This window comes from Hevea brasiliensis, chromosome 15, assembly GCF_030052815.1.
Source record: "Hevea brasiliensis isolate MT/VB/25A 57/8 chromosome 15, ASM3005281v1, whole genome shotgun sequence".
Taxonomy (NCBI): domain Eukaryota; kingdom Viridiplantae; phylum Streptophyta; class Magnoliopsida; order Malpighiales; family Euphorbiaceae; genus Hevea; species Hevea brasiliensis.
The window spans coordinates 58,506,518-58,520,376 of NC_079507.1; the positions used below are offsets into that span (position 1 = coordinate 58,506,518).

General features: G+C 33.2%; 3 protein-coding genes across 4 annotated transcripts; all 3 read right to left on the reverse strand.

Moving 5' to 3' along the window:
* Positions 1-466: 466 nt before the first annotated feature.
* Positions 467-1,887, reverse strand: LOC110669709 (protein PLANT CADMIUM RESISTANCE 2). The gene is made up of 4 exons (XM_021831473.2): positions 1,463-1,887; positions 1,263-1,334; positions 870-1,082; positions 467-785 (listed from the first exon to the last, which is right to left on the reverse strand). Exons 1-4 carry the CDS (start codon positions 1,671-1,673, stop codon positions 700-702), a joined length of 582 nt encoding a protein of 193 aa, XP_021687165.1. The 5' UTR covers positions 1,674-1,887; the 3' UTR covers positions 467-699.
* Positions 1,888-3,476: 1,589 nt separating this feature from the next.
* Positions 3,477-4,689, reverse strand: LOC110669721 (protein PLANT CADMIUM RESISTANCE 2). Of its 2 annotated transcripts, XM_021831484.2 has the most exons (4): positions 4,403-4,689; positions 4,238-4,309; positions 3,944-4,156; positions 3,477-3,800 (listed from the first exon to the last, which is right to left on the reverse strand). In XM_021831484.2, exons 1-4 carry the CDS (start codon positions 4,617-4,619, stop codon positions 3,712-3,714), a joined length of 591 nt encoding a protein of 196 aa, XP_021687176.2. In that variant the 5' UTR covers positions 4,620-4,689; the 3' UTR covers positions 3,477-3,711. The 2 variants fall into 2 exon arrangements, with proteins under 2 accessions (XP_021687176.2, XP_057992262.1); XM_058136279.1 differs by having other exon boundaries at positions 3,477-4,156.
* Positions 4,690-5,989: 1,300 nt separating this feature from the next.
* LOC110669753 (endoglucanase 8) lies at positions 5,990-10,423 on the reverse strand. Its single transcript, XM_021831522.2, has 7 exons — positions 10,155-10,423; positions 9,526-9,933; positions 8,586-8,678; positions 8,317-8,478; positions 7,082-7,193; positions 6,515-6,678; positions 5,990-6,404 (listed from the first exon to the last, which is right to left on the reverse strand). The coding sequence occupies exons 1-7, from the start codon at positions 10,383-10,385 to the stop codon at positions 6,081-6,083; spliced, it is 1,494 nt and encodes a 497-aa protein (XP_021687214.2). The 5' UTR covers positions 10,386-10,423; the 3' UTR covers positions 5,990-6,080.
* Between the last annotated feature and the right edge of the window lie 3,436 nt (positions 10,424-13,859).

Here is a 13,859-nt window from a genome sequence, read left to right on the forward strand (position 1 = left end):
GATTTTGGATTTCACATCTTCAAGGCTTTATGGTCTTTGCTTGCAGCCTTGGATGGTGATATCCATTTTTTTTTTAAATAATTAATAAATATATTTAGAAAAAAAAATTTAGAAATAAACAATAATTATTATAATAATATAAAAAGTCTATTATATTTTAAAATAAAATATTTATTAAATAAAACCTCCAATGATACCAAATTTATTATAAATAATCAATTATTATCGTAAAAAATTGAAAATTTAAAACTGTTTCCAAAAAATTAAAAAAAAAAATTAAAAATTGATATAGATCATTTATTTACACGTATCAAAAATCTGACCTAAGCCTAATTTATATTTCTCTTCTTAATTAATCTGTATTGAACATGATTATTTCCATATTACTAATACTTACACATATAATATATTTAATTAAATAATGTATTTAGTCAAATGTGTTTGGACTTTTGAGAGAGATAATTAATTAATTCGTTTAACAAACAGCTACTATTGCAGCTTATTTTACACAGATATTATATATTTTTTGTCTATTAAAAAGTATAATGGTTTTAATACATAATAAAGATTAATTAAGGGATAGTACATCCCTTTTCTAATCAGCTACAATTGAGATTAGATATTAATGGAGAACATTTGACAATGATCTTCACCACACAAATGTTTACTAGTTCATGAACAAGGCTCAAATCTCCCAATCTATCTGCTCATGCCTCCTTCCACCGCTGGTGGCACCGAAGCCATCTCCAGGCTATGGTTCTTTTTCTCCACGTTACCATGCCATCCTGAGATAAATAAAAATGAAACTAATAAGACCCAGAAAAGTTGAGATGATGATTCATTAAATCAACAAGTTCCAATCTTTTTACCTATAGACAAGTCATATCCACGGCTTTTCAGCTCTCGATATTCTTGGCACAAGGCGCAATACTCGCAACAGAAATGAACCAAACAATCCCCACAAGGGCTCTGCTTCAAGGAGTGTTGCTGCCTCATTTTTGCTCTATAGAAGCATGAGTAGCAGCAAGCAAAACCAGTCACACAAGCAATTAGTGTGTATAGAGCTCCATTCACTCCACAAGCTGCACCCACCAACGTCAACCCATCTTAATTTCTATCAGTAAACATGACTCAACCCAATTTGAAATTAAAAGTGGATCTTTCAATAGATCTATAGTAATTAATCATCCTAGCTAGTAGATAAGCAATTGAATGTAGTTAATTAATGATTGACAAATTAATAGTATTTGCTTCTTAATTACCTGATGATCCCTTGTCTACAATCTCAGCAATTCGTCCGAAGGTGACACAGGGGCACCAACATGTTAAGCAGCCTATGAAACCCACAGGAAAAGAACACTAAATATCAAATACTATGGTAATGCTATTGGTACTCTAAGAAGCAGCGCGTGGGATTAAAAGCGCCATCGATGAAGCAGAGGCTGAATTAGTTGGAACTTACAGTTTCGCCAGTCGGAAAAGCAGTCGCAAAGGCCAGAGGACCATGGGTCCTTATTCTTGGATTGAAGATGGGTATCTGATAGAGAATTGTCACTGGTGTAGTACTGGTTTGTTGAGCTCACCGGAATCCCAGTTGTTGTTGAATCCTGACTGAACATCGGCGGTGGGGGGCCGGAGAATTTGTCATAGGAATTTGGGTTTGTTGAGTACATGATTGGTATGGATCGAAACCAAAGGGGATTGTTAAAGCAAAAAGAGAGATGGAGGAGGATTTGTGATCGAAATCAGAAGAGAGAGACGCATTTGCTTAGTCCTTGTGGTCTCTGAAACTCTGAATAATTGGAGCTTGACGATACAGGAAGAGGTCAAGACACTTAAATTCACCGGTCAACACGACCAGCCTATGGAAATTGCCAAAGAAACAACCTTGAACTTATCTTGCACTTAACCACTTATAATATTATCCGTCAAAAACCTTTTTTTTTTTTTTTTTTCAAAACGTAATTTTTTTTTTTTTGTCGGAATAACATTGCCCCTTCACTTCTGCCACTGAAATTCACAAGTATGGACGAGGATTTGATCACTGGTTAACATGATTTCATTATTTTTATTCCCTGTAAATAACTAACCTATTTAAGGGGAATTATTTAATATATATTTAGTATATATTCTCTAATTTTATAAATTTTAACTCCTTAAAAATAAGTAAAAATTAATTTTTTATATATAAGGGAGTATTATCTTTTAATAATTTTGATGCATACAATAATTAACTTTAAAAAAAAATTAACTTATTTATATTTTTAACTAATATTTTCTTTAAATTTTAATTTTCCACAGTTAATTTCTTTATAACTTTTTTTGAATAAATTACATACAAATTGAATTAAGTTTTTACATCATCAGATTACTTTTTCCTTCTAATTTTTATTTTTTTAAATAATTTTTTAATTTACAAAATTGAATTCTTCTGTTTATAATGTTTTTAAAAAATAAAAATTAATAAAAAACAAATCATTTAACATTGTCATTTGAAGTTTCTACACGTAAAAATTAGTGTGTAATTTTTTTTTTCTATCATTGTAATTAAAATATACATATATAAGAATATCAATAATTAATAATATGTGTTCTTTAATTCAATAAATTTGATTTAAAATAATATAATATAATTTAAATTTTATTTAAAACAATACAATTTAATTTTTCTTAATCTAAAATTTATTTAAAATATTTATTTTTATCAGTTTGAAACTGAATAGAAATTTACTTAAACTTTAAATTGAAACAAAAACCGTTGAAAACATAAACTAATGGTAGAATTAGATACAATCTTGATTTTTTTTTTAAAAAAAAAATTTCAAATTTGAGTTTATTAGCATCATATGCCTGTAGTCACTGAATTAAGTTAAGTTATGCAAATACAATCTTAATTGTATTATTTTCAAAAAATATAAAATTAAATTTATTTCATATTATTCAGATATATTTATTTTTTTTTTAAATATATTTCCTATTAATTTTGCCACACAAATTCTTCCAAAACTAAAAAAAAAAAAAAAAAAAAAGCCTTCACAACATTTTCCTAAAATTTTCTTCTTCATTTTAATATTCATTGATGGAAATACATTTTGTTTTATTCCTTTCGGATGATTTGGTAAGTTATTGATGAAATTATCTTTAGATCTAACATGCTCTCCCCTCGAAGGCAGGGCATGTGGCATTTTGTCTTGGACATTCAGCTTTGTGCAATGGGGGCCAAAAGCCCAAAACTAATCTTGGAAGCACCTACAACCATATACGAGTTGGCTGAAGGGTGCCATTGGGCATACCCGCCATCTCATAGCTTTAAGGCCTTGTTTGTTTTAAAATAACTTTCTTAATTGGATTATAATAAATAAATTACTTTCTGTACAGTTCAAGAAAGCGAGAGCATGAAAAATTAAGACACGCAATCAAATAAACGATAAAATACAAAGATGACCATGTCCCATTATAAAAAAAGAACAGGAAGTAAACATTGATCTTTCTTGGCTTTATTATTGAAATATGCCATGAGCCATTGATATATAAAACTGGTCAAATCAAACCTGCTAATATTAAGTAAACTACCAAATTGACTATTGATAATTTGATGATATTAAAAACATTAATAAATAAATAAAGACTTTTGAATATGATCATAATCGTAACAAGATCGTCACAACCCACGACGCTTAATAAAAGAAATAATTTAGTAAATAATCCATTCTATCGGCTCATTGCTCCTTCAAACACTGGTGCCGTCGAAGTTGCCATTGCTACTCCGCGATTTTGTCTCTCTACATTTCCCTGCCAACCTATCAAACACCCACCATATAAAAGTCCATCAACAATAACTTATATTCATCAAAAATTAAAAAAAAAAAGGCATATTTTTCGAAAGGGTCGTTTAATTTTGATGTATGAATGATAAAAAGGGAAGAAAGATTGAAGAAGTCACCGATGGACATATCAAATCCACGACTTTCAAGTTCCTTGTATTCTTGACAGAGGGCGCAAGCCTCGCAGCAGCAATGCACCAAGCAATCGTTACAAGGGCTCTCCGGAAGCATGTATTGCTGCCTTATTTTAGAGCGGTAGAGATAGGAATAAATGCAACCACACCCAGTCAACGATGCAAGCAGCCCAAAAATTGCCCCACTCGTTGCACAAGCTGAAACAAATAAATCAAATTACTGATTAATTACAACAAATTAAGATCAAGATCAATTAATCTTGCTAATTAATTACTCACCCGTGGTTCCTTTGTCTACGATTTCAGCAATCCGTCCAAAGGTGATGCAGGGGCACCAAAATGTTAAGCAGCCTGCAATATATTTAGGTTTTATAAGATGCATTATCATATTATATATAATAGAGAAGATGTTTATTAAATTCTGAAAGTTATGAATAAACTTACAAATTTTGCAATCGGAGCAGCAATCAAAGAGGCCTGAGGACCAAGCTTCATCATGATGTCCATGGAGGTGATGATCATGGAGCGGAAACTGAGGATTCTCATTGTAGTACTGGGGAGAAGGGCTCACAGGAATACCAGTTGCGGGAGCAGGCTGAAATACGGGTGTAGATGATGAGTTTGAGTTCTTGGCGTAAGGGTCTTGGTTTTGTGGGTACATTGTGAAGTGTATGATAAAAGACAGATGAAAGCAATAGATACCAAGAAATTGATGAGATTAAGGGATAAATTAAATAGGATTTTGTGGTTTATGAATGTATATATACAAGAAGAAATAGAAAATTCTTGATAATAAAGCCGCCATAACTTATTGTTTTTTGAGAATAAAAGCCACCATGACCTAGTCTAAACGTAAATGCATTAATTTAATTCATAGGACGCGGAATGAAATAGTGGAAATGTCAAAGACTTTCCGAATTAGGAGAGAGTTTAAGACACGTTGACCACAAGATCACACGGTAAGAAAGAATCAGTTGGCCATGCATCAATATATAAAATACAGATCCTTTATTAGACAAAAGAAGTTTCACATTGTGATAATTATGACAAACTTACACCTCAGTGACTAAAATAATATTGAATTTTGCAATTTGTTTTCAATATTATACATTTTTTATTTTATCATTTTTAACTTAATATATTAATATTATTATAAATTTTAGCCAATTTTTTATCTTCTTGGTAGCAAGCCTCAACATTCAACGATACATTTTATATTAAAATATGAAAAAAATTCTTTTCCCGACTCAATTAATCGTGAGTTCAAAGTATAACATATGAGATTATATGCAAAACAAGTGAGACTAATATGTTTTTGTCTTGAATTTATTATGAATTTAATTTAAATAATTTTTTTTTCTTAAAATATATTTTAAAAAGAAAATATATTTGATAAAAAATTATTTAAATTTAATTTATTATAAATATAAAATACAAACATACAACAATTTTCCCGCATTTCACTTTGATAAATTTCCAACGTTTTGGTCAAGCAATTTTGTACCATTATATTATATATAGAGTGGCCGAAAGACAAATTTTATCAAGTTCACCCATTATCCCTATATGTATATATATATTATAATCTTGAAGCTAGGTAATGTTACAAATTTTTACTTTTGATGATTTTAATTTAATTAATTTCAAATTAATTAAATAATAATTTATTACTTTAATTAATAAAAAATTTAATAAAATTTTCGTAAATATATTTATATAATATTAAAATTATATTTTAAAAATAACAACAATTATTTAGTAAAACTTAATTAATATATTAAATAATATTATAAAAATTAAATTCCCGCAAACCTTGAAGCTTGTTAAATATTCTGGATGTGTGTGTGCGCGCCAAGACTAAGTAAATGGCAGAGCTCATGGCGAACCCACCAATTCAATCGTATATGTGAGTGATGCCATATCACACATGCGCATGGTATACCAAAATCCCCCATTATTCAGTTCAATTATTGCCATTCACAGAAGCTCAAAATTAAAAAGAAAAAAAAAAAAAAGGATAAAAGAGAGGAATTTGGTTGAGCAAGGCAACTTTCATTTCTTTTGACAATAATAGGGCTAAGTAGGGTGACCAATTCGCGCACCACTTACAATATGATGAAAATCAAGAGTGGGCTGAAAAGTAAGCGAGAAGGCCCACCAATGGTGCATTGATGTAAGTTGTGGGTTCTGATTCTTGAAAAAAGGGCCTGGAATCTGGAAAAGCATCTGAGACATTTGGCCCACCTACTACCGCTCCTACGTGCACATTAGGATTTGGATTTGGACTTAAGAAATAGCGAGACCCTGCTTTACACCCTATATGGGCCGGGTGGGCCTGCACTGATGGTAAGGAGCTGCCCCTGTGGTGTATCCTCTGTGGGTAGCGTTCCCCATATCCAACCATGTACGACATCCTCATTGGATTATCTCCAAGAATGTAGTCCACCTGGTAGGACCCATAAATCAATGTTATTTCCAAAATACCCCCCTGTCCTCTGCTCACGTGATTAGCAGTCTTTCCTTTTCATATTATTTATAATGAATAATTATTGTTACCTGACGTTGAGCCAATTGCTTGAGAAGTGCAGGGGAGGCTGTGGTCTCACCACATGGCACGACCTTATTGGCGTGGCTTAGATAATTGGAATAAGCTAGCAGCAAGAAAGACAGTGACGTTACATGCTGCATGTTACTCCCTCCAGCCTTGAAGATCAGCCCACCTTTTCCAACCAATAAAAAACAAGCTTATCATTCTAATCGACGTTAATTAATTGAAAAAAAAAAAAAATCGCAAACCTGGTTGTTTTAGCCGCATAATTGCATTTTAAGAATATTCTAAAACCCAGTTAAAACTAATCCAAATATAAATAGCCCAAAAATCCCCCTCTCTCTCTCTCTCTCTCTTTATTTTATTTTATTTTTTTTTAAAAAAAGCACAATAATTCCCCGACTGTTCCATAGTTGACAAACTTTGGTAGTCACGTGCTTCTTACAATAATGAAATGCTTTTTCTCTGGAAAGCAAACGGCTCATTTGCATATATGTGTTGAGATTTAGCTGTCAAAATGATTAGGAATTTAAATTATAATGTGTGCACATATAAAATAGGGAAAGGGCAAATACCTGGAGAATATTGAACTTGAGGATGAGAAATTCCAGGCAATAAAGAACAAATGAAGTCATCTGCATTTCGCTTGAAAGATTCGAAATAGTCTGCTTTTCCCATCAACACTTCCTGTAAATTAAGTGGAAAAATACCATAAACAATTAATGCAAGTATTCACCACTTTGTCTTATATGGTTGGTTTCAATGGACATATACTTCCATCTCCTTTGCTTGCAGAAGAATTCATTCATGCACTCCAGAGTTATATTATAAATTTGTTCAAGGTGACCAATATTTTGCGGGAACAACAAATTCAGAAGGGAAATGAATTAAACTAAAAAGCTGGTAATGGGGAAGTCAGGATCACTTTCAAGAAAAGTAAATAAAACATAGAAAGGACACCGGTCAGGGCATGGGAATGGGAAGAACGGGAACGCAAGCCCCAGCCTTTGGGCACATGCAGCTCAGTGATATAGGGACCCCACGCAATGTCGTCAGATCTAAAATGAAGGATGAATAGACTTTAAGGGCACTCCCACGTTGTCACCTTTTTAGATAATTGGTTCTGAAATGAAGGGACGGGACAACTCTCAAATCTCATCCTTGCCCTTCTAAAATTCCCGGCTTTTTTGACTTTGTGTAATCCACCTTTAACTTTAGGGCAATGTCCAGATTGTATCCAAAGAAAATTTTGCCCTCACATGATATCATAAAAACCGAATTTATGCTAATCAGGTGCAATCATCAAAATTCTTTTTCTTTTTTGTCATTATCATCTGGACTATTTTAATTTTCCATTTGATCTAAATAGTAGGGTCATAAGCATCACGTCTACACGCATAACCAGGATTCAATTTTTTCATAAGCCCTTTTCCCCTTGATGAAGGCTTTATCTAGACCTTTAAACTATTGCATTTGATCTAAACAGATGGGTCCAGCATTGTCTATATAGGACCCCACTGCCACAATGCCCCACCTTCAATCATGTGCTCTACTTATTCCTCACCACGTGATACCCATAAATTTTCTACTTGAGGATAAAAAAAACCAATCAGTCCTACATAGCAAACAAATACCACGGGACGGGAGGAACAATAGTGCTAAGACAAGACAAAAGGTTCTGGTAAGCAACGACACATACAAAGGAACAACATAAATTACTCATATATAAGATCTTAATTATATAACCAGCATTTTATGAAATGCAAATCAAGTAATTAAGATGTTAATTAAGGTTTTTTTTTTTTTTTACCTTGGAAATGAGGACGTTAATTCCAGCATGCTTGTTATCCCAGCCAAACTCATTGATGGTATCTCCAGCATGCAGTACCACCTCGTTTTTCACTATATACTCTCTGTATTGGCGCCTGCGTGAAGCCTTGTGCAACCATGCTGCTCCCCAAAGCAACTCGTCCTACAAAAATATCATATTCCAAAAAAAATATATATATATATTCCACAATCAGTGAAATACTGAAATGCTCCATTTTTATGCTCATCTAACGGCAGCGGCGTTTTTACCTGGTAGCCGTTGACGTCGCAGTAAAAGGGGCACACCGCAGAATGCAGGCTGCTGCTGTACGCACCCCGGTGTGTATCAGCAAACTCGAACACCTACAAAAGTGACCATTTCACACACCAACGGTCAATTTATCGCGATATTTTCAAATTATATGTAGGAAAAGATATCTATGATAATCATCCTTATTATTAGCTCGCTATAACAAGGCCTAGGGACGATTTAATGGGGAATGGAAAACTTGCCATTTGATTCTCTAAATGTAAGAAATTAATAATTTATGCATGATCTAACGGTTTATAGCTAGCTTCATGCCACTAACTAATCATTGAGCAAATAACTTCAATGCTGACAGAAACATAGTAATTCAGTATATGCCCACCCCACACCTCAATTTAAGACAAATTCTTGTTCACATAAATTTTCTTAAATTCCTCGTCGTCCAACTTACCTCACTTGAATGTGCAAATAATTGCTATTTTCAGTTTCAAAGAAATAATTCCATTCCTAGAAAAGGTAAAAGAAAAAGAATGACAATGGTAAAGCGCTTTTTACATTGCTTTTTGTAATGGTATTATTTAATTTAATGGTATTTTTTATATAAATATTTTGAGAAGAATATTTTATAAATATTTTAAAATAAACTAAAATTAAAGATTTTTTTTTTTAGAATTATGGAAAATCGAACATGGGTCCCAAATTTAATACACATGTATGTGTGTATATATATATATATATATATATATATATATATATATATATATATATATATATATATATATATCCCAAAATTACGTTTGCAGCTGCAATTTTTTAAGTAAGGACATCTAGCACCGTAAATTTATTAGTGCGAAGTGATTTGTCCTTCTATTTTCTATAGGACATACGAGACTGTCTGCTGAAAACTAAAAAGAGAAACGATTCAGTGTGACAGCGACGTACCCTAACGGCTCGATCGAGAAGCAATCTTGAGTATGCAGGTTCACGTGATCTAAACACAATGGAAGCAGCGGCCAGTGCAGCTGCAGTTTCACCAGCCACGTCGGAACCAGGGTGGGAACCGTCGATTTTATATACCGTTCGAATCGTATCCATGTCCTCTGGCCTCTCCCAGCAGTTATGATCAGAATAGGCGTCGCCCACCTGAACAAAAACGACGCCGGGCACTGTCGTTGCCTTTAACAGATAATCAGTAGCCCATTTTACGGCCTTAACGGCGTTCTTCAGCTCAGGTCCCATGTTCCTTCCGAAGTCGATTATGCCCCACGACAGTAGCGTCGTCGTAAATGCCATTGGGAACCCAAACTTTATGTTGTCTCCTGCGTCGTAATATCCTCCCGTTAAATCTTTCTGCAACAACAAAAAAAAATATGATAAATGAAAATGCCAATAGATAAAGAAACTAAGTACTGCTGAAACAAGAAAGATTTTTCTAAAAACAGTTCCCTGTTTACATTTTCAAAGCTTCTTTTGAGAATGAGAGAATGCTAGTAGTTGTCCCAGGCTAAAATTATAGTGCAACCGGTGCAAAAACAGTGCAACGATGCTGATGAGAAATGAGTGAAGATTACCCCGACGGAGAAGCCATCGTGCAAGGCAGAATCGCGGCGCCATTTGACGCGTTGATCTGGAGGGAGCCTGCCGGAGCGCTGGCCTTCGAAGAAAAGAATGCTCTTTCGAAGAGCATCTTGATAATCATGGCCACCGCATGAAATTGGATTGACAAAGAGGAGTAACAGAAGAGAAACGGCGACGCCAATCGCCGGAAAACTTCCCAACAATGAGTGGGATTTTGGCGCCATTTTTTATTCCTGTTGTGGGTGGAGCAAAGTAGGAAGGAACTCTGTCGTGGATTTTATAACTAGAAAAAGCGTCATTGGATTCCAGAGAATGGACCAGTTAAACTCAACCACGTGGAAGAACATTACTGGATAAAACCCATATACCGATGCAAAACATGCTTGACCGGGTCCATTCGGCATTGACCGGTTTTGCTGGGCAGGAATTAGGATAATCCGTATAGAAAAACCCATGGGTAAATATGAAGAATGCCGTTGGGATACAGTAATGCGGTCACATGGATATGGAACAACGAGAGAAATGGATGGTCCACCGATCTCTTAATGGTTGACACGTGGAAGATGGGAAGGCGGGTCCCAGAAGCCACAAATGAGAAGGTAAATAGCAGAACATACATAGGTTGACGGATGGGATATGGGGGCGATGGCGAGGCAACGATTCTAAAGCGTCGGATAAGTTGACTGTTTTGGAGGTGTTGGGACTTGGAACTATGCAACATGTGAGTTTCTGTTTGGGTAGGTGGAAATTTATTACAGAATTGAGATGAAATTTCTTTTACGGAGGAAGAAGAAGAATTAATCAGTGATGTGAGGCAAGTAGGAGGTGCACTTAGATTTTGTGGTCCTATGGCACCCACGTCCATTGCCTTGCAAATCAACTAATGTCATGTATAATCTCCTTGTATATTGGCATACTTTCACGACCAAAATATTTTATTAAGTTTTAATTTCTAATAGAAAAATTCTCTTAATTTTAGTTTGATAAACATTAAAACCCTTAGGACTTATGCTTTCATTAAAATTGAGATAAGATGAGAAGGGAAGAAAGGGTATCCATGCAAGTATTGATGGAAACGAGCCCTAAAAAGAAGGGCATCCATGTAAGTATAAGTCTTTATGAGTGAAATTTATTGTATTGAACGCCATGCTCACTACCATCATCCCTCTATTTCTCTTGAAAAAAAAAAAAAAATCCAACATCCCAAACCCCACTAGAGGAACGTTGAGTGAAGCCGAGATAAACACAAGGCAAATTCCAAAATGAATGATATCTCCTTTTTGATGTCGGATTCAAATTCTTTGAAGTCATTGCGGTAGGTTTCGATCATGAATTCGAATGTCATAGCTAAGGTCGATTATAGTTAAAGAATAAAGAGAAATGGGAGTGTGCAGAAGAGGAGTGGAAGAAAGGGTGAAAGGGAATCGGGTGGGTTATGAGAAGCGGAGATAAAAAGAAAGAGGAGAGAAGGCGGGAGTGGAGCCAAGATTTGAAGTCGGAGGAGGGATCAAACAAATTTTCATTTTTCTCATTTTAGAGGAAAAAATATTGTGTACAATAATAAATTATTTATTAAAAAAAATATAATAATACGCATAAATTTTCAATCTATAACAATAATTGAGTTTGAGAAATAAAATAATTTCATAAATTATAAATTTTTTTTATAATTTTAAATTTACAAATTGTCTTAGATGAATTTTATTTTTTTGAAATGTTGCATGATCACTTATTATAAATGCTATTAAAGATATTTTTGTCAATACATGTAATTAAAAAAAAATTAATAATTAATTTTTATTCTATTTTACAATCCATCTTCATAGTTTTCATTATAAAAAATATTTTTTTAACGCTTGCAGTTACAATAAATAATATCAATACAAATTTTACAAACAAGTAAACTAACAGTTATATTAAATTTTTCTTTATTAAAACTTTTTCTTCTTTAAAAAATTGAGTGGGTCAAATTTACCCACTCACATGCATTTATTTTTATTATTATTACTATCAAAATATTTATTTTTTTGATTAAACTTAATAGAATCAATTGACTCGATTCATAAAGATGCAGCTCTGCTGCTACTGAAAGAGAAGATAGGTAGGCACATAGCATATTTTTATTAGAGAATAAAAAAGTAATTTTAATTTTTTTTAGAAAAAATGATGCCAAGCAAAATAATTATAGGTTATAAGAGTTTTTATATTCATCAAATTAAAATTTAAGTATTATATATATGCTGTTACGCACCTAAGCTCGCAAAAGGCATGCAATTTATATATATTATTTTAAAATAATAGATTGTTTTACAGAGGAATCAAATCCTGATTTTAATATCAGAGAATGATCATTCCAAATAAATGCTAGAGAGATACTCAACACTTAGATATTTGTGATATTTAGACTTAAAAAGCATTTTACTTGACAATTTTTTGAATGTTAAATATCATTAAATTATTTATGCTTATTTTTTTTTTATTAATTTTAACTAAATTTAAACTCAAGACTCTTCATATAATATTAAAAGGGGTCATCATATATGAATGAAAACGAGGGATTCGAGCGATTATATTGATGGAAACAAGCCCAGAAAAGAAGGAACTGGGAAGGGAGATACATATATTAGATAAGTGAAGTGCAGGAGTTAGGCTATGTGGTCCCTGTTGTGTGGATAACAAATCACATCCCCAAGGTTGCATCGGTGCTGTGGATGGAATGAGATGAATAATTCAGTTTATCTTGATTCTTTTGGAGGCCAGAAATCAGAAATTATATAGATCGATCCTAACAGTCATCAATATTGTATCTGTAAACAACCCCAACCCCCAACTCCCATCTACCCCTCTCCCTCCTCCCCCCCAACATGAAATTCTTGAATATCTCTCTTCATTATTGGAGTGTTGGGTGCAATTCATTTCAAATAATTGCCCACTTGCTCATTCCTCAAATGTTTTCATCATTTCAAATAATTATGTTCAGAGGATAAAGTCTTATCAGTGTATGCTTGTGATATTAGCTAACTCATTTGGATTTGCAGTGGAGGATCTTTTCTGAGATAGAGCAGTAAGAGTGCCATAAATATAACCCTTAAATTTGGTAGTCCAGTAAGGGAAGAAACTGAATCTTCCATGCCAAATAATTTACAGTAAAGGGAACAAAATTTGCAATATTATTTATAAACTTGTTAGGGAAATAGATAATACACTTTTCTACGTACATATGTAAAGGAAAAAATTGAAAGGAGAACGGGCAGGAAACGCACTTGCCAGCCGGCCCCCACCCTCGTAAATTATAAGGATGATCATATGAGGATTGAACAATCTGAGATGTGGTTAAGCAATAAAAGACAAAGTATGTGCAGATGCTGGACCTCTTTGAGTTGCTCAATTTGGCCATTTCTTTTCTCTACTTCATTCCAACTTGAACTACTTGCTTCTATCGTTGTTCTTAGTGTGTTTCATCACAAATGTTATCCAGTTATATCCTGCATGCTCGTGAATCTTACCCATTTTATATTAAAAATTGAGTGGAGCCTATTTGCTTGTATCCTGATCAGGATCATTCCAAACTGTGAGCAAGTTTATTCGAAAATATTTATAAATAAAAAAAAATAAAAAAAATATTCGCATATGAAATCTTAGTATGATATATATATCTTTATTTTGTTGATTAAGGGAAAAAGCATTACTTGATATAT